This window comes from Oncorhynchus mykiss, chromosome 5, assembly GCF_013265735.2.
Source record: "Oncorhynchus mykiss isolate Arlee chromosome 5, USDA_OmykA_1.1, whole genome shotgun sequence".
NCBI classification, from domain to species: Eukaryota; Metazoa; Chordata; class Actinopteri; order Salmoniformes; family Salmonidae; genus Oncorhynchus; species Oncorhynchus mykiss.
Genome location: NC_048569.1, coordinates 62,072,907 through 62,092,312, shown reverse-complemented (window position 1 = coordinate 62,092,312; position 19,406 = coordinate 62,072,907). Strand labels below are relative to the sequence as shown.

The 19,406-nt window shown below is 41.2% G+C and overlaps 2 protein-coding genes across 9 annotated transcripts; both read left to right on the top strand.

The window, feature by feature from the left end:
- Window positions 1-288: 288 nt before the first annotated feature.
- cirbpb (cold inducible RNA binding protein b) lies at window positions 289-7,860 on the top strand. Of its 5 annotated transcripts, none has more exons than XR_002473565.2 (8): window positions 289-418; window positions 1,368-1,477; window positions 3,250-3,356; window positions 3,444-3,579; window positions 3,686-3,872; window positions 4,033-4,100; window positions 6,578-6,645; window positions 7,438-7,860. XR_002473565.2 is itself a non-coding variant. In XM_021603744.2 (7 exons), exons 2-7 carry the CDS (start codon window positions 1,378-1,380, stop codon window positions 4,546-4,548), a joined length of 612 nt encoding a protein of 203 aa, XP_021459419.2. In that variant the 5' UTR covers window positions 290-418; window positions 1,368-1,377; the 3' UTR covers window positions 4,549-5,500. The 5 variants fall into 5 exon arrangements, 3 of the variants coding, with proteins under 3 accessions (XP_021459418.2, XP_021459419.2, XP_036833914.1); XR_002473564.2 differs by having other exon boundaries at window positions 7,432-7,860; XM_021603744.2 differs by lacking the exons at window positions 6,578-6,645; window positions 7,438-7,860 and adding an exon at window positions 4,535-5,500 and having other exon boundaries at window positions 290-418.
- Window positions 7,861-9,010: 1,150 nt separating this feature from the next.
- LOC110524260 (cold-inducible RNA-binding protein B) lies at window positions 9,011-15,744 on the top strand. 4 transcript variants are annotated; one of them, XR_002473567.2, is made up of 8 exons: window positions 9,011-9,135; window positions 10,049-10,163; window positions 10,284-10,390; window positions 12,188-12,341; window positions 13,007-13,097; window positions 13,345-13,379; window positions 14,075-14,181; window positions 14,717-15,744. XR_002473567.2 is itself a non-coding variant. In XM_021603747.2 (7 exons), the coding sequence occupies exons 2-7, from the start codon at window positions 10,064-10,066 to the stop codon at window positions 14,734-14,736; spliced, it is 507 nt and encodes a 168-aa protein (XP_021459422.2). In that variant the 5' UTR covers window positions 9,012-9,135; window positions 10,049-10,063; the 3' UTR covers window positions 14,737-15,744. The 4 variants fall into 4 exon arrangements, 2 of the variants coding, with proteins under 2 accessions (XP_021459422.2, XP_021459421.2); XR_002473566.2 differs by having other exon boundaries at window positions 12,188-12,362; XM_021603747.2 differs by lacking the exon at window positions 14,075-14,181 and having other exon boundaries at window positions 9,012-9,135.
- Window positions 15,745-19,406: the final 3,662 nt, after the last annotated feature.

The following is a 19,406-nucleotide window of genomic DNA, read 5'->3' as shown; positions in this document are numbered from 1 at the left end:
TGAGGATCTGGGGACCCATGCCAAATTTGTATCTTTATTTAACTAGGCAAGTCAGTTAAGAACAAATTATTATTTTCAATGACGGCCTAGGAACAGTGGGTTTAACTGCCTGTTCAGGGGCAAAACGACAGATTTGTTACTAGTCCAACGCTCTAACCACTAGGCTACCCTGCCGCCCCAAATCTTTTCAGTCTCCTGAACTGTCTTGGTGTGTTTGGCAGTGGGCGCGGTAATAACAGCGGTCTGCAGGTAGATCCTTTTTTTGTGAACAAAATGTGCAATTCACACTCTGACCTGTGAACAGCAGCAATACCCAACAAAGCGTCTAGTATACCGGAAGACCACACGAAGAAGAAGAAGAGCTCATAAACAGGAGCCATTTTAACATCTTTCTCAGACGGCGCCAAACTACACAGAGGTGAGTAGAGAGCCACCCAATTCTAACAATTAGCGGGGGAAACATAGGCCTACTAAAATTGCATTGTTCATTTCGACCTTGCAGTTTGCGTTCCTATGGGAAGTTATTGTCTTTGACAAATTACTTGCTAGCCAACGTTAGCTAGCGCTGCAATTTAGACAAGCTAACGTTTACTAGTCGATGGAGAATAGATTAACGTTAGCCTTTGATTAACCTTACTCGACCCCAGTTCGCATGTAACTTGCCCTTCAACCGTACTCTATTTTGAGTGACAATTTTACTCGTATTTTCACTATTTGACGTTACAACTGGATGTTATTCCAAAGTATAAAAGCAACGTTAACTAGCAAACGTCAGTTACTACATTCCCTACAAAATGGCCGTTCGCTACAGTACGGTAATGCACGCTGCTAGCTAGCAATCCCGTCGCCTACGTTAGCTGGCTACGATTTTTACACTGCGTGGCAAGTAATTTGGCTTACTGCCGCTAACTTTTAATACGCTAGTTTACGTTGCAGGGTGGGCAATATCTGGCCCAGGCCATGTGTACCGAGTGGCTTGAAATGGCTAATTTGACTGGTTTGGCCTGCTAACGTTGGCTAGTTAACGTTAGATGGTCTGGCTTTGTTTGAGACGGAGCTGTGGGTGTTTGTCTAGCGTCGCTATCTAGTTAATCGCCATCTTTGAGAATTTCAACATTCCCGTGTAGCTAGCTAGTTAAATTGGCCAGCTAAATTATACATTATGCATAGCTAAGTCAACTTTGCTGCACGGGTTAAAACATGGCTACTCCACGCATTTGAAAACGAACCGATGGGTGGAAGAAAATGGCGTGCCATCGCTTAAAATGTATGGCATCTCGTGGTGCCATCCGCATGTGAAAGCCAGTTGGTGCTTTTCTAACCTTTTCTTACAGGACTTGGTCATACTCTTAATTTTTCCCTTCTAGATAATCCAAGATGTCTGACGAGGGGAAGCTTTTTGTTGGAGGATTGTGTTTTGACACCGATGAAACTTCACTGGAAGAGGCGTTTTCAAAATATGGAAACATTGCTAAAGGTATGTTGCATCTAGATCAGGGATTTTTCAGCCATTGTAATCTTTGGGCCAGCCGGATAAAAAAAAAAAAGAATTACAACCCGGGTGGGGAAACGTGTGGAAATGAAATGACTAAACTGGACCTATATATTTTTCAATCTGATAACAATCACCAATATATCTAGTCAGTGAATTTAAATCCAAAACCACAATGACGCATTAGCCATGGGGAAATACACTTAATAGCCAAAAATGTGGCGTTAATGGTTCAAAGGTGACTTTGGTTCTGGTGTTATACTTTGTATTCAATGTTATAGAACAGCTTTTAATGAATATGTTCAGGATTTACCATTGATCTTATTTTCAAGTGACGAAAAGGTTGTGGACAGTTGAATGACAATTCCCCCCCATCACATTTTGTCCAATATCTTAAGATTTGGTTGTGCATATAATGAAATTCAAGGTGATAGAACACATAATTCAAATAAAATATACTTTTATGAAATTAATATGCATATTAGCAGTACATGAGGAATTACAGTAATGTAATTAAGCTCAATTTTAAGTTATGCTGGTCATGTTCACAAATCTTAATGCAAAATGATTTAACAATTTCTGCAATTTGTGTACTGTTTGAAGAATAAGAATAAATCCACCCAATGTTTGTTTAATGCATGAAATAATTGGTGTTAAATGCATGTAAAAACAAATATTTTCTGGTCTTATCAGATATAGGTGACACTCCAGAACACATTTCCTTGTATAATTTTTTTTGGGGGGACTACCTGTTCCTCGTAGTGAATCTATTATTCAATGTGTTTGAATGGGCAAATAGTGGTAACGTCAAACATTTTTGTTTGACCACATTGGTTTTCATGCTCTAGGACACCCACAAGACTCGTCTGAAGTTGGTACAGCCTCTTTTTTGCTCACTTTTGTCTGTAGTGTCTCTGGTTTTAGATGCACACTAATATACCTTATTGGAAAGCTGAGACTCTCACGAACACAATGGTGCTCTCCGTTTTGCTCTGATGCCTACAAGCCTAGTCTGAAAGTCCCTGCTATCAGTCATAAGATAAATGGGGTGTAAAAGGGATAAATGCGTGTAAAAATAGATCTTCCTGATCCATCTTATGGATCATCTTATCTCCAGACACTTAATTCAATGAACGAAATAAACGTTTGAAATGATTTCAATCCAAGGATGACAAATGCGCTCAGGACTTCCCCAGTACTATTTAGCAATATGTCACATTGAGCTTAGTCTGGTAGGTTGAGGAATACCTTCCGCCAATGGCGAGTTATTAGTACCAATTTTGCAGGTTTCACCAAAAGGGCTGTCCCACAGTTCAACCTTGGCAAGTCACTTGCTATTCATTTGGGCTCATATAACATACATTTCATGAAGTACAGTATTGATACTTTTAGTCATGGGTAACTACTGCATGTGTTCAAATGATTTATGCATTTTGATGCCTAATTGGCATTTAGTGAGAATGGATTTGTTTACTGCTGTTTGTAGAATTCTTGCATAACGTCAGTGTCTCGTCACCTAACATTTACACAAATTCTCTCAGCGCCATAACAGAATGTATATAATTGCAGTAAACAAGTTGAGAATCTCTCCTTATGGCAAAAAATTATTGGTTTAAATGTAACAACAAAAGTTGAATTGTTGCTGACCACTCCCCTTTTGGGCCAGAAAAAACCCATCGGTTTCTACTTGTGCAGTCTAGTGGACTTTGGCCATATTGTGTCAATATTTAGAGTGCGTGGTTGATGTTTTGTTTCAGTCGACGTTGTCAGAGATCGTGAGACGCAGAGATCCAGGGGTTTCGGCTTTGTGACTTTTGAAAACCCAGAAGATGCCAAAGACGCAATGGCTGCAATGAATGGCAAGGTGAGGGGATGGTTTCCCAGACACATGCATATCTTTGACTGACGTGAATCATTGGTATTATAGATTTTTTTTCGCCCTCCTGTTTAGTCGGTCGATGGCAGGATGATTCGTGTGGATGAAGCTGGCAAGTCAGGAGGAAGATCTGACCGCGGGGGTGGCTTCAGGGGCGGTTCTGGTGGTTTCAGGGGCGGTTCTGGTGGCTTCAGGGGAGGCAGAGGAAGAGGTAAGTGGTTAGCGTCAATTGCTCCACGTCACACCCCTCCTTTTTAGTGTTTAACTTGCTCCAAAGTGAAGGTCCTTTGACTGAAATCCTCTTAATGTTGTCCTAGGTGGTGGAGGTTATGGTGGGGGAGAAAGAAGCTATGGTGGGGATCGCAGCTATGGCGGGGATCGCAGCTATGGCGGGGACCGCAGCTATGGGGGTGGCGGGGACCGCAGCTATGGAGGTGGCTACAGGAGTGGTGGTGGAGGAGGATACTCCTCTGGGGGTGGCAGCGGAGGTTACAGAGAGGCCAGGTAAGAATGTTGCATGGTTTAGTTCTCTAAGTTATCAGTCTCCTAGTTTTAATAACATAGTATTTAAGCTACCTAAGTTATTTCTAGGATAATCATGTACCTGCGCCGACATGTATTTTCCTTGGTGTCTGTTAACCAGTTCATTTGTCCCCCTTTTTAGGAGTGGAGGAGAAGGTGGATATGGTGGCCGCTCCGGGGGATCCTACCGAGACAGCTATGACAGCTATGGTAAGTATAAAGATGTAGCCTAGTTGTTGCCATGATCTCACTGTTAGTACGAACTAGAAATGTTTAGGAGGAACTGGACATGATTGCATAGACTCCCAGAACGACCCCTGTAAGACTTTGTTGCTCAGAAGCCGAAAGCTTGTGCCCTCTTGGATTAGTATGTTAAAATACTCATGTCTGCTCAAAGAATCAAACATTTCTTTGAAACGATGGATATCCAGCCCTCTACCACCCTATCCAAAAGCAGAAAGACATTCCTAGATTTTTTCACTCAGTTTCTTTTGAAGAGGCATAGGTTCTTTCAATGCCCTTGTCCTGGTGCTTTCCTGTTGCAATGATAACTGTGGCACAAAATATAAATGGGCTCTAGTCTACTGTGAGAAATGTCAGAATGCTGCAGTGCCTTTACACTTGTGCCTACTTCTTGTCCTCAGCTACACACGAGTAAAAACAAAAACAAACTTCCTGATTGCAAGATCGTCCCATCGCTGGCTGTTTTTTTAAAGATGCGCTCTTCGAAGACTTTTTTTTTTCTGTTTGTGGTATCTGGTTCTAGTGTTTTCTTTAACAAATCAGCATCTTTAGTCCTTTTTTATCGTGTTGAAAGTATTCTTCAGGATCTCTGTCCTCGTGGCAGTAACTGAAATCCTGTAGCATTTAATTACTGTAAGCCTTGATGCTCAGTAAGGGTCTGAGTACCTTAAGCTCAATATGCCCTCCTGTTGCAGGGAGAATGCACTGGGAGAAAATCAAATTTGATAATTTTATAAATGCCTTTGTTTGCAATTAAACCTGTTTCTACTGTTGAATCGTAACCTGTTCAACACAGCCTGATAGCTTCTAAGACAAATTCAATCTTGACGATGTTCCTGCTCAATCGAAAGACTCAAATATCAGTAGCGACATGTTTCCATTTAATCTCATTTTTAACTGGAGTTGTAGTGAAATCTGGTCTTAAAAGAAAAAATGAAATCTATGAAATTTACACTAGAAGCTGGAAAAGCTGTGATTGTGCTCTAAAGACATGTTGCTCCTTCAGTTCTGTAATGCATTCCTTTAGTGTAGCAAGGTAGGAATGCTAAGTGGGAGCACTGGTTTCCAGCAGACCACCTTGATATTGCTAAAGATTTGTCAATACTCGGTATCCAAAGAGTGAATTACTTTGACTGGTGAACCTACTTCGGCTCTTTGGGCTGTATTCTAGGTGTTAGTTGCAGCCTTCTGCAGTTGGCCTAAGGTACTTTGCTCTTTGCAAACATGTGCATAATATGCTGATGGACTGAACGTTCACTCTCAATGTTACTTCAAGGATATGTGCTCTCTGTTCTGTTAACCAACACCTAAGATTTTTTTGTATATCCTGGCTTCATGAAGCCTATTAAACAACCCCGTTGAAAATGCTCTGATTTATTGTGCCTTCAAAGAACTATAGCCTGTTCACTAAGCCAGCTGAATGTTATGTAATGTGAGTGGTAGCGAGGGATTTAGTAAGTGGGTTGAGTGAAATGATGGCATAGTCTGCTGGAAAGGGTATTCTGCAAAGCAGGATTTCATTATGAAGGGGTGGCTGGGTGTAAGTCTCATTTAGGAATATTGGGAGGTCCTCTGAATTAATACTCAAAACATGCTAAAGGGTCTACCCTGATGCTGAAGCTAGTCAATGTACAGGGGGGCTGGGGGTGTTGAAAGCAGAATAGAAATGAAATGTCATCCTGGTGCTGGCACTGGTTCTTTTATAACGCTTCATTGCGCCCAAGAGCTCTACTATCGTTTTGGAAATCAACAAAGTCCTTGGAGAATGAAGTGTTGTGCCTACCGACATGTGAATCCTCTCTGGTGAATGCTGCTCTCTTGGCTAGTTCATAAGTGGATATAGGCCAGTAATGTGAGGTAACGACTTTTGCTCTCCTGTTCGCATCCCTCAAACAGTTCTCATTTTGATGTCCATCTTATCTACCTTCAACTTTGCCCAAGCACCGCTGTCACTTCCTCAGGCCCTAGACGTTACTGTTCAATACCCAGAGTTGCATGAGAACGTCCAGTAAAGTATCCAGTTTTTGGAGAAACGTTTCACCCTGTCCCCCATTAGACCGAGGGGACTGCTAGAGCCTCTGAAAATCAACATTGAGCTTTTGCAAATTCCATGAGCAGTCATTGCTAAAGTATCCCTAGTGTAAATCACAATATTCTAAGTTTGATCCATCTGTGAAACCAGTGTTTTGTACTGTTCTCCCAGTGATTGCAAAGTTGTCTTCATCTTAAATTCTAGACTCACCTTTTTCTTGTCAAGTATCACTATGTACAGTTTAGTAAATGTCCAGCTTTCAAAACTTGATATTGTCTAATGCTAAAAGTTAATGCTGTTCAACACATCTGTAGTTCTTTGCTAGCTTGATATTGATAAGCAAATGCATGCCTTGTCATTGTTGCCCTCAGACTGTACTACAAACTAATTACCCTTCTCGTTACACAATTAGGTTAAGCGTTGGATGTGAACAACTAACTCGAGGCCTGACTGCAACTGGTTCCTGCCGATGCTTTCTAGGTGGGTGTCCTATGGCATGTGTACTGAATGCCTTGCCGCTGAAGTCATAGGCCCTGTTTTGTGTTCCCCCTTCATTATGAAATCACTGATCTGACGTGAATGGATTGGTGAAAGCAGTGTTGTGGAACCCTACTTTCATCGGTCCTTTAGGCAGGTGGCTTTATCACTGCTCTATGGCCCCCACATGAATTGAAGTATGGAGGGTGTGTTCCTCTGCACAGGTGTGGCTAATGCCTGCCAGAACTATGCCTGGATTTTGCGTTTCAGTTAACTGTCAGTCGCCAGTGTGGCATGCAACCATTGGTGGATGCATGAATGCGTATTGAATTGTTTACAACCTACATTGTCCTCGGGTCAACTTTTCAGACAGTTGCGTCTGTCAAGAGATGGACTGTTTAAGGGGCTTTAGGTCAGACCACCGAATCTTGCCATTCATCCGGCAATGGGTGACTCCCATTAAAGAGAAACCTTGCAGCAGACTAGTCAAGACTGGCTGATCTATAAATCACCTTGAATAATAGAATATGCTTTTAAATAAATGGCTGTTTTAAATGTTTTTGTATATGGACCACATGTTATGAGATTATTAATAATAGTAATATAATACGTTTGCCATTAGTTGTAGTTCAGAAGCACCGACTTTTCATTTTGTGGACCAGCCTCAACTATTAGCAGTAGCATATACTCTGCATGGTAAAACTGACTTGGTTTACAAATATAGCAGTGCTATGTACAATCATGTCACTTTACTGTTTCTTCTCATGCTAATTGTGGCTTCTATTCCAGATTCAGCACAGGATGGCTTGCCCTGAAACGGCAAACTGCTCCTTGGGAGGTCGCTACCAGGAGAGATCTTGAAGGCTGAATTAGATGAGCAGCTGAACTGGACCTGGGGTGTAATTCAGCAGGATGCAGCGTCTTTGAAAGATGCGATGGAAATATGCCATGTAGAACAAACATTACTCTGACAAGTATAGTAAGGAATCCTGTCTGCTTTATTCATGGCATTTCTATCTGCTTTGTTAGACATTTGGCACCTGAACGTGGCCCTGACTCTGTCAAGACCAGCCTTAAAATGGGATTGGAAATCAAATCTGGTACTAACATGCACAATACTGTCATTTTTGCATGCTAATTAAATGCTGTATGCAGTGATGTGTATTCATGGATGCCAAAGGAAGCCAGGCTTCAAGAAATAAAATTCAAAACACGTTAGTCTGTTTCAAATTGTTTCTTCAATTCCTCAGAAGGCGACTATTACAGAAGAAAGCGTCCGCGGGAGCTAAACACTGCCTCTATGCGTAGGTTATCTGATGCTGTCTGGTCCAAACGAGTGACGTTGCTGCCTGTAACTAGCCAACGTTGGCCATGAATGGGAGTTAGGAGAGCAAGAATTTTAGCCAGGTAGCCCAAACAAATAAGTGTGTACTACATGACATGGTGAGACTGTTTCGTCAACATAGTAAAGGATGGCACTGTCGTTGCTCTACAAGTAGGGTGAATTTACACGTATTTTTACTTGCATGAACACACGGAATCGAACCAATCGGAACCATGGACAGCCACATTTAGCTTACGTTGATTGGACTAACTTTTGTTTGATATTTTAGTTGTCACTATTAGACTAGGCAGAGGTCCTTTGATTATAAAAATGGTGCTGGAATAGTGGAGGCAGTGCCTGTTTTCTTTGCGTCTTGCTGAACTCGTTCTAAATCTGTCTGAAATGAAGTTGCTTGACCATGCTGTAGGTCGCGTTAGTGTACATGCAATATGCTCTGGACTTCACTGGACAGGTTGCTCTGTGGTTTTGTGATTGAACAAAGATGTAGTGTAATTTATTCTGCGACAGTCTTCTCAGCCTTTAGGCAAGGCATATGAATTAACTGGTTATCACGTAAACACACTTATCACAACACAGGTTGTGGTTTTAACCACGCACTGCTACTGACTGTCACAAGATGCAACATGAAATACCTATATTACCAGTATACATAACTGACATTTTTTGGTGTTAAGTCATCAAATTAACTGAGTGGTCCATTAATTTAAGTTTTTGCTTCTCTGGTATAGTAGTTTATAGGACATTCCTTTAATGTCAACATTTATCTGTAGTACAGGACACTAAGATGTAACACTTAGTTTTTATTTAGAGGAGTTGATGTTGGGAACAACTAAATCATTTGACTTTCATATTGACCCCAAAAAAGGCATCGACTTAAATGAGACCACGGCACGGGCATTTATACTTGAGTTTACTTATCCGTCTAGTTGATGCTACAATTTAACATGCATGATTTCGCGACCATTGACTGATTAAAAGTAAGTCGAGTTGAATTGATATGCTGGGTCAGATGGCGTGTACCTACTTAATATTAATAAGATGGGCGTAACCGCAAAGGTCTCATCAATACATAAACCAGGAGGCCCCGCAACTCATTCGTTCCCATCTACTGCAGGTTCGTCGGAAGAGTCTCACGGTGTTTGTCGGCGGTAAGCGCTTGTAATAGCCTTTTGTTTAAACTTTTAAGTTGGGGACAGTAACAAGATGGTGTCGCGGTAAATTAGGGTCTGACACCCGAGAAGTCTGAACGTGGCTATATATATATGTAACTAGTAGTTAGTCTACGATAACATTCTCGTGATTGTAAATTTAATTCAGTCAATGTATGGACAATTATATTGTGGTGGCATGCGAAAGTCCCCCTTTCTTGCATTCGTCGTTAAAGTAAGGCAATGCCAACCATTTTACTCTGCGAGCGCGCTCACTAGTCGATGCAATGACGCAGTGATGGCTGGCTACCAGGGGCTTCCATTACATTACTATAGCACTATTGTAAAGGCCGTTGTGGTTTAGCTGGACAATGTTGAACAAAGGCAGTTGAATCTAGCTAGGCATAGTACACATGGGGGCGGGAATTGCATTGTGTACATACACGAGTTGGCTAGTTTACTGATTCAAATAAACAAAATAGCACCACGGTCATCCGCTTGTCCAGCGAGGCGTGCTTTTTGTGAGAACGCACATTTCATTGGCTAGGTAGCTCGCTAGCAAGCGTAATGTTGCGCTCTAACTACGGTCTATTGGAAAGGGAAGACGACAGAACTAGCTAGTTACCGGGGGCAGGATGATCTTGGGCCTCTCCTACGTAAACCCCCATACGCGTTTGTGCTTCTCTCGCTCGACCATCTCAAACTCTGCTAGGATCTCGCTGACTTTTATTTATTTTATTTTCGCAATACTAAATACTTTATTAAATCAAGCCATCAACTGTTAGATAGAATTACATTTTATTACTGCGTGTATTTGCAAGAATAGAACATGAACAGGTGTTTGAATCCAAAAATAACCTGCTACTAGTTAACAATCTGAACCACATAATAAACTTGTTATTCCCTTCTACAGTGGTTAAAAGGAAGGATGTCTGACGAAGGGAAGCTTTTTGTGGGTGGCCTGAGCTTTGACACTAATGAACAGTCATTAGAAGATGTGTTCTCCAAATATGGGCAAATATCTGAAGGTAACTAACTGTTACTATTACTGGTGCACCGTAATTCTTTATTTGGGCATGTGGTCTGCTATTTGAAAATGGTTTGAATGTCTATGGTCTAACTTTTAAAATGGTTCTTCCTCTGTCTAGTTGTTGTAATTAAAGACAGGGAAACTCAGAGGTCCAGGGGCTTTGGTTTCGTCACCTTTGAGAACCCGGATGAGGCCAAGGATGCTATGCTGGCCATGAACGGCAAGGTGACAAATTAAACGGGGGGTGACACTCTTGACCCAAACTGCTACAGATCTATATCCTACCCTGCCTTTCTAAGGTCTTCGAAAGCCAAGTCAACAAACAGATTACCGACCATTTCGAATCCCACTATACCTCCTCCGCTAAAGCAATCTGGTTTCAGAGCTGGTCATGGGCACCTCAGCCACGCATGGTCCTAAACGATATCTTAACCGCCATTGATAAGAAACAATACTGTGCAGCCGTATTCATTGACCTGGCCAGGGCTTTCGACTCTGTCAATCACCACATCCTCATCGGCAGACTCGACAGCCTTGGTTTCTCAAATGATTGCCTCGCCTGGTTCACCAACTAATTCTCTGATAGAGTTCAGTGTGTCAAATCGGAGGGTCTGTTGTCCGGGCCTCTGGCAGTCTCTATGGGGGTGCCACAGGGTTCAATTCTTGGACCGACTCCCTTCTCTGTATACATCAATGATGTCGGTCTTGCTGCTGGTGAGTCTCTGATCCACCTCTACGCAGACGACACCATTCTGTATACTTCTGGCCCTTCTTTGGACACTTAACAACCCTCCAGGTGAGCTTCAATGCCATACAACTCTCCTTCTGTGGCCTCCAATTGCTCTTAAATACAAGTAAAACTAAATGCATTTTCTTCAACCAATTGCTACCTGCCCTGTCCAACATCACTACTCTGGACGGCTCTGACTTAGAATATGTGGACAACTACAAATAACTAGGTGTCTTGTTAGACTGTAAACTCTCCTTCCAGACTCACATCAAACATCTCCAATCCTAAGTTAAATCTAGAATTGGCTTCCTATTTCACAACAAAGCATCCTTCACTCATGCTGCCAAACATACCCTTGTAAAACTGACCATCCTACCAACCCTTGACTTTGGCAATGTCTTTTACAAAATAGCCTCTAATACCTTAATCAATAAATTGGATGCAGTCTATCACAGTGCCATCCGTTTTGTCACCAAAGCCCCATATACTACCCACCACTGCGACCTGTACGCTCTCGTTGGCTGGCCCTCGCTTCATACTTGTCGCCAAACCCACTGGCTCCAGGTCATCTACAAGACCCTGCTTGGTAAAGTCCCCCCTTATCTCAGCTCGCGGGTCACCATAGCAGCACCCACCTGTAGCACGCACTCCAGCAGGTGTATCTCTCTGGTCACCCCCAAAACCAATTCTTCCTTTGGCCGCCTCTCCTTCCAGTTCTCTGCTGCCAATGACTGGAACGAACTACAAAAATCTCTGAAATTGGAAACCCTTGTCTCCCTCACTAGCTTTAAGCACCAGCTGTCAGAGCAGCTCACAGATTACTGCACCTGTACATAGCCCATCTATAATTTAGCCCAAACCACCCTACTGTATTTATTTATTTTTGCTCCTTTGCACCACATTATTTCTATCTCTACTTTGTACATTCTTCCATTGCAAATCAACCATTCCAGTGTTTTACTTGCTATATAGTATTTACTTCGCCACCATGGACTTTTTTTTGCCTTCACCTCCCTTATCTCACCTCACTTGCTCACATTGTGTATATACTTATTTTTCTACTGTATCTTTGTTTTACTCGATGTGTAACTCTGTTGTATGTGTCGAACTGCTTTGCTTTATCTTGGCCAGGTCGCTATTGTAAACGAGAACTTGTTCTCAACTTGCCTACCTGGTTAAATAAAGGTGAAATAAATAAATAACCTAAACTCTGCCCTGGAACACAACTCTTTGACTGTTCAATGATGATCTTAATGGTGTATTATCTTCTCACCCAACCTTATCTGTGTCAGTCACTTGACGGCAGACAGATCCGTGTCGACCAGGCTGGCAAGTCTGGCGGTGGTGGCAGGTCCGGGGGCGGATTCCGAGGGGGCTCGTCGGGTGGCAGAGGTGGTGGAGGAGGATTTTTCCGTGGAGGCAGAGGTGGTGGTGGTGGTGGAAGAGGTGGGCGTGGCTTCTCACGAGGCAAGTTTGTTGTTTTCTATCCTCCAGCGTCCAGTTTCCCTCCCATGTTTGCCTTGGAGTGACTGACAGACACCCCAGTCCCAACCCTACAAAGATGTCCTCACACCTTCGCTAGCCTGGGATTCTGTGACTTGCAGAACTAACCAGAAGTAGTCAGTGTGTGCACCCCGTGCTCTGACCCTCCCCTCTGGTCCCTCATCCTTAATAACCACTCCTATCCCACTGGGCAAAAATGGATTGAATTAATGTTTCCACATCAAATAATAATTGTTGAATCAATGTAGAAAATTGATTGGATTTGAAAAGTAATCAGCCTGGATTTTGTCATAAAAAATCCAATGACATGGTGAATCTTTTGTTGTTGATTTTATATCAGTTAACAACTCAACCTACTATAAGTCGAAACTAAAAGTTGAACTGATGCCTGTGCCCAGTGGGTTGTCCTCGTGTCTTGTTTTTGTTTTGCAGTGACTTGCCGTTGTCTGGTAGCTGTAGAGGTTTGATTGAACCATCTCTTAGCCTAGTGATAGCATGTCAACACTAAAGTGTCCAATATTCTCTTATCAACTAATTGAACCATAATATGAATACCGTACATGTTGAGTCCACCTTGAGGCAGCTGTTGACCACAAGTTCTATTACAGGTGGTGGGGAGCGGGGATATGGCGGTGGACGTTACGACAACAGAAGTGGTGGCTCATACGGATCAGACCGAGGCTACTACAACAAAGACAGGTGAATGATACACCACCTCGGATACATAGACGCTATATTTGCATATACATACCTGTTAGACAATCGCTGGAATTTGAAAAGACAGGATAGATTCTATAAATTAATCTTAACACATTTCAAGAAGCTTATGTGCCCACTTTTGATAATAAGCAAGCACTTTTTAGGAATAACGTTTTTTCAATTTGATACTACTCAAATGCTCATCCAATTCTTGTTTACTGATGTACATTTCTTCTTCTGCCCACAGAGCGCAAGGAGGAGGATACGGAGATCGTTCTGGAGGTTCGTATAGAGACGGCTACGATAGCTATGGCGAGGCTTCTTAAAAGCTTACACAAGTGTAGGGAGTCAGGATAGGCGGCCAATCCGGTGCCTGGACAGCCACATCACTGCAAGCTGCCATAGATATGTATTCGGCCAATCGACACCAGAGCTTTGGCAGGTCCTTGACCTGTATAGCAGCTGGATGGACTTCAATCGGACTGGGTTCGCCCCCTCTGGTGTTGGGGCCAACCGATGGATGAAAATATCCATTAAAGTAATGAAATAAGTAATTTTCTCAATGTATGAAGCTTTCCTTTAGTCATATGTAATGGAGAAACGGGTTCCCTATTCCCATTCTTGCCTCACTGTATTAAGAAATACACCCTCCCAAGTTACACTTTTGTCTTTCACAATATGCGCCATATAATTCATCTTAAAGAAGGGTTGCAAATGAACCCAGTGGTGGGTTCACTGGGCATTTCCAACATACAAATGCCTTACCTGGTTAGTATTGTAAAATGAGTCATTGGTGCTCATTAAAGGTATGTAGTATATGAAAGACCCAAGATGCCACTTCAGCTCAGCATCCATTCCTTTAGGGAGTAGCAGTGGAAGAGAGGGTCTGCAGATGGGCCTTAGTGTACTTGTTTCCCTCCTTGTTGGAGAGTCTGGGACTTCGTCATTAACCACTGGGCTTTCTCTTCTCTGAACAGGCGGTGCTGTTCTCTGGTGCACAGTGAGGCTGCCTCCTGTAGTTGAAATATGTTGAACTGAAGAAACAATATGTTGATGCCCCAGTTTAGCACTGCAAAATGCCAAGGTAGGCTCTCGGTCTGCAACCGTCTTGGCGCGAGCTGTCAGGGGTTATAGCATTAGCTCTCTACTTCCTGCTTTTCTTGTCATAAGCTTTTTCTGTCTTGCAGCAGCTTGTTTGTAGAGGTATATTTTACTTTTCTTCTTTACCTTGCAGTACTAGGATCTGCATACACAGTGGAGTCAGTCACCTTTCTGGTTGATGTAATCTGTTATTTGCAAGAGTAGGAGGTCAGTTGTCCTATCTGTCTGCTTTTGTTTAGTTCTTCAGAAAAAAAATCTGTCCATGGAATATACCAAGGTAATATTGCTTTTGTGGAGCGACTGTGTTTTCTGAATGGAAACAATGAGTTTATACTCGGATGGCCTGCCTTCAGATGTTTTTGTCACAGTGCCGTTCACACCAGCATAAATTGCTACCAAATCTTAAGTATCTTCAAAAGGGATTAGTGTTCAGTAGCAGCAGGGCCCCTTTCGAAAGACGAGCCTCATACCTTCCACAGAATCATGGTAACCTGTGTGTTTTCCGACTTCCTCTACAGGTGACGAGGGCGGCTGGTAGGACGGAGACGACCGGACTGTCTGTCGTCTGGGCACGGCCCCTGGCAAGGCCTGGTCCCAGCCCAGGGCTTGCTGCTCCGCAACACTTTAAATCTTCTGAAACCGACCATGTAGATAAGAGCAGTCCTGGATAAGTGCGGGGAGGGCTGGCTCGCACTCCGAGCCTCCCACCACTGGTCTATTCCAAGTTTTTGTTTTTTAACTTTCTGGTTCTCCTTATTTGTTATTGAAAACTGCAGAGAACTACTTTTTAATTTACAGTTTTTGTGGGTAGCTCGAAAGAGCAAGGCTCGTGCTGTAGGCCGTTGCCTCACTTTGGGCCGTGCACGCAAAGAGGCACAACCTAAAAGACAAGGAATATATCTTGGATAGATAATGTTAACGCTTTTGTAGTTTTAACTCTGCTTTGTAACAAAGTACAAAAATGCTTGCACTTATTTTGTTTATGATTGACTGTTTTGCCAACTGATAATGGTGATGAGCCTGAATGAGGTAAATGCACACAAAGGTCTGAAACCATCACCACCATGTCTGCGCTGTTCTTCCTGACTGAGAGAGGAGAGTATGAGTAGAGACGTTCTCTAATCGACTGGGCTTGCTAGGATCGCTGTGGGTTCCGGTAAATGAGAACTTACTCATTGGTTTTCTGGAGCACTGACCTGTTGCTTGACTGTCCTGTCTATGGCAGGTTCTTGTCTAATTTATTTTGGTTTCTACTGAGAATGGTTTTTATTTTATTAGCTGCACATTTTAAATAAGGAATGTTTTTTTTTTTTGTGTATCTGAGTCACACAATGGTTTCAAGTACACACAGCGCTGAATTAATGTGAAGCGGGACAGTTCTACTACTTGCAAGCTCTTTTCAACAAACATACTTTCTATGAGGATACAAATAGTGATTTCACAACTGTTCTCGTCATAGCATCAGATTGGTTTTGTATTAGATTTTTTTAAGCGTTCTGTATCTTCATGGTTGTATTTTTCCTAAATAAAAAATTTAAAAAACATTTATAAATCTGTTGCTGGTTTGGTCAGGTTTCATTACATAGGCATATCCATAATCTAGTCATCTGCAAGTGTTTTAAAAAAAGGTGACTTAATAGCTAGCTATACACTCAGTGGCTGGTTCATTAGGTAAACCACCCCATTCACGAAAATGGTTCGCTCTTACATATAGTGAGTCATGTGGCTGCGGCTTGCTATATAAAGCAGGCATCGAGGCATTCAGTTACTGTTCAATTGAAAGTTAGAATGGGCAAAACGAGTGACCTGAGTGTGGTATGATCATCGGTGCCAGGTGTGCTGTTTCCAGTATCTCAAACATCTGGCCTATTCACGCATGTCTAGGATTTACTGAGAATGGTGTGACAAACTAAAAACATGCAGTCCTGTGGAGGAAAACAGCTTGATGATGAGAGGTGAATGGCCAGAACCGTGCAAGCTAACAGGAGGGCCGCAAATAATGCCGCAGAACAGCGTCTCGGAACACAACTCGTCGGTCCTGGTCACTGATGGGCTATTGCAGCAGATGACCTCAACGGTACAGGCTGGTGTGGATGTTTTCCTGGCATACGTTAAGTCCCTTGATAACAATTGAGCATGTTTCCATGCCCCAAAGAATTCAGGCTGTTCTGGATGACCGGTACTAGATGCGTGTACCTAATAAACTTACCACTGAGTACTTGAGATTCTATTGAAAGGAGTATCTGGGTAGAAGTGTGTGTGAATATATATATATATATATATATATATATATATATATATAAATACATTTTTAAAGGTACTCACATGCTAAGGAATAAATAGGCTATTGGAACATCCAGGCAAGAGTTAATTATTTTCTGGAAAGTCACGTGAAATGTAGTATTTCACTGTTGGAGGGTTTATAGGCCATGCATGTATAAAATAATTCCAGCAGAGGGGGCTGTTGTCCTGTAATCTATTCCATGTGTAGACAAAACTACCCTGGAACTCAAGAGTATTCTGTCGACCTGAGGTCCCGATCAAACCAATGATTCACCAGTATTCAACAGATCTAGCCTGGCATGCCAGGGCTGATAACGGGGACAATATTTTGTAGGTCGGTTGGAATGCTATCATACTCCATTGAACCACATTGATATATGACTTTTCTTCTGTTGTATCGCTTCTGTTTGCCACAGTATTAGCGATCTTATCGTTAGGCTATGTAAACAAGTCACGAGAGAAGTTGCTTCATTTATTGCAATTAATTTTGCCCTTGGAATACATCCCAGACTGTTTTGAAGGTCCAATATGTTTTTTAAAATCTCAAAATCAAATAATTTCTGGGTAACAATTAAAGGGATAATCCACCTCCAGAAATACAAATCACAAAACCCCTGTCAATTTGGTGAAAGCCTATGTTCTATCATTGGGTAAAATACACATTTTCCCCATGATTTAACTTGTGGTCCATCTGTGAAATCAGGTGTATTATAAAACATCTAATATAATCTTTAAGATCAAATGGATACAAAACTATTTAAAAATAAGGATTGCATTTGGAATATAATCCCTTATTTAATATTCCAACAGATTGGTGGTCTAAAATTTTTACACAAATGCAACTTTGATGTGGGTAAAATCCCTATTAAGCTTGCAAACTTTCATAAACAAGTACTTCTAACTTGGAAACTCATGTACCTACACAATTGTTCCCCACATAGTTATGCAATCTGGAGTAATAAAGACATAAAATACAAAAACAAGTCTTTGTTTTTCCAGAACTGGTTTGACAACATTATCTGGGTTAAACAATTATTGAATAATGATGATTTTATTCTATATGATTATCCAGGATTCATGAGAACACACAATGTTACATTTACTCCTGAGGAGTATCAAATGGCATTTTATTAGATATACTATATTTGCCAGACAACAAGACTTTGTTCCAGTTCACTTGTCCTAGGGCTGCATTCCATTACATCTAATAAGGTGAAAGAAGTATCCTACAAACTCATTCATAGAATCTACCCTGTAAAGACCTTTATTATACACAGATTCAAAATAGCTATTGATAACAAGTGTGTATTTTGTGGTTCTGACCCAGAAACTCTTGACCATTTATTTTGGGACTGTTCTTATGTCAGAAGATTTAGGAGAGAGTTAGATTTTATTTGAAAAGGAACGACTATTAATGTTAATCTGAGAGACTGATATTATGTTTTGTTTTGATCCAAATTATATGGACCCTGATTTAACTTTCATTGTTAATTTGTTTATTTTTCATGGAGGATTCTTTATCCATAAAATGAAGTGGGCAGAGAACAAACCCCTCTTCACATTATTTAAGATAGAATTTAAATATTTTTTTAAATGATCAGTAAATGTAAAAGCAAAAAAGCAATATGCACCATAAAAGTGTTTGACAAATTTATTAAATGTATTTATGTGCTCTTGTTTGTATATTTTTGTTTTTTTATGTGTTCAAAATGTAAAAAATAAATAAAACATCTAAATATATATATTAACAAATGCAAAAAAGTACACATTTAAAAAAAAAACTGAAATCAGGAAATCTTGTAGGAATGCGTCATAGATACATGGTTCTCTTCACTGGAAATAGAGGATAACATGCTATCACATTTCATAAAGCTTTTAAAACAATTACCTGCACTCCAGATCGCCAAATCAGCCAATATATGGCATTGGCATATGTGTCTATAACACATCCATCCGTTTATATCATTATGACAAAGTGTATATTTCGCTTAGATGTGCTCAATCAATTATTAAACTCAGTTTTTCCTTCTCGCAATGCGCCTTGTGTGTCTGTGGGAAACATGGGAAAGGCAATTGTTGCCATAGCAACGTCATCTGCCCTTGCTCTGGTCCATTTTTATTGTGCCTCAGTGCTCTAGTCAGAGATAATTGCAGGTTGAATTCGGTGAAATAGACTCCTAAATTGATAGTGCAGTTTAAGCGATTTTACAGCTAGCTAGTTAATTCACATGCTGATATTGACTTTGGTATTATACGTTTGCTAGCTTAGCTACCTAGACAGCCCAGAGAGAGTATTGCATTGTGGGTTTTGTAGTCAATTTTTTAGCTTCAACAGATTTCAACACCGATTTTCTCATGTTGCTACCAAGCTTATTATAATGAGAAAACGAAACATTTGTTCACCAAAAATATTGTTTTCACATATTAGTGTTATTTAACACTGTTAATCATGGGCATTTGTGGTTTGGGGTGGATACCCTTTAAGTACCTGTTTTCAATGAAAATTGTCAAAAAATAACAAAAATAGCATCTTAGCAAATAACAGTTTCTCAAGCAAGAATTTTACTAGGACTGTCTGGGAGTCTGAGTGGGGAGGGGAAAACTGAAAACGAACTGTTATTGGCAGAGAGGTTTGGAACTCTTTCTTATGGGTCTATTAACTAACTGATGTCACCAGGCAGGCTGAAATTTCAGGCAGCCTTTTCAAACAGCTCTCACACTAAAAGGGCATTATCATAATTTTCACAATTTCACAGTATTATTCCAATCTCATAGTGTGGAAATAGATATAAAACACAATAAATCACGTTTTGGACTGCACTGGGCCTTTAATGTATTTTACATGGACTGTATGTTATTCAGATGTGCACAAGGGGGCAGTCTTGTTAAGATTTTTGGTATGCTCAATGTCTTTTACTGCTCATA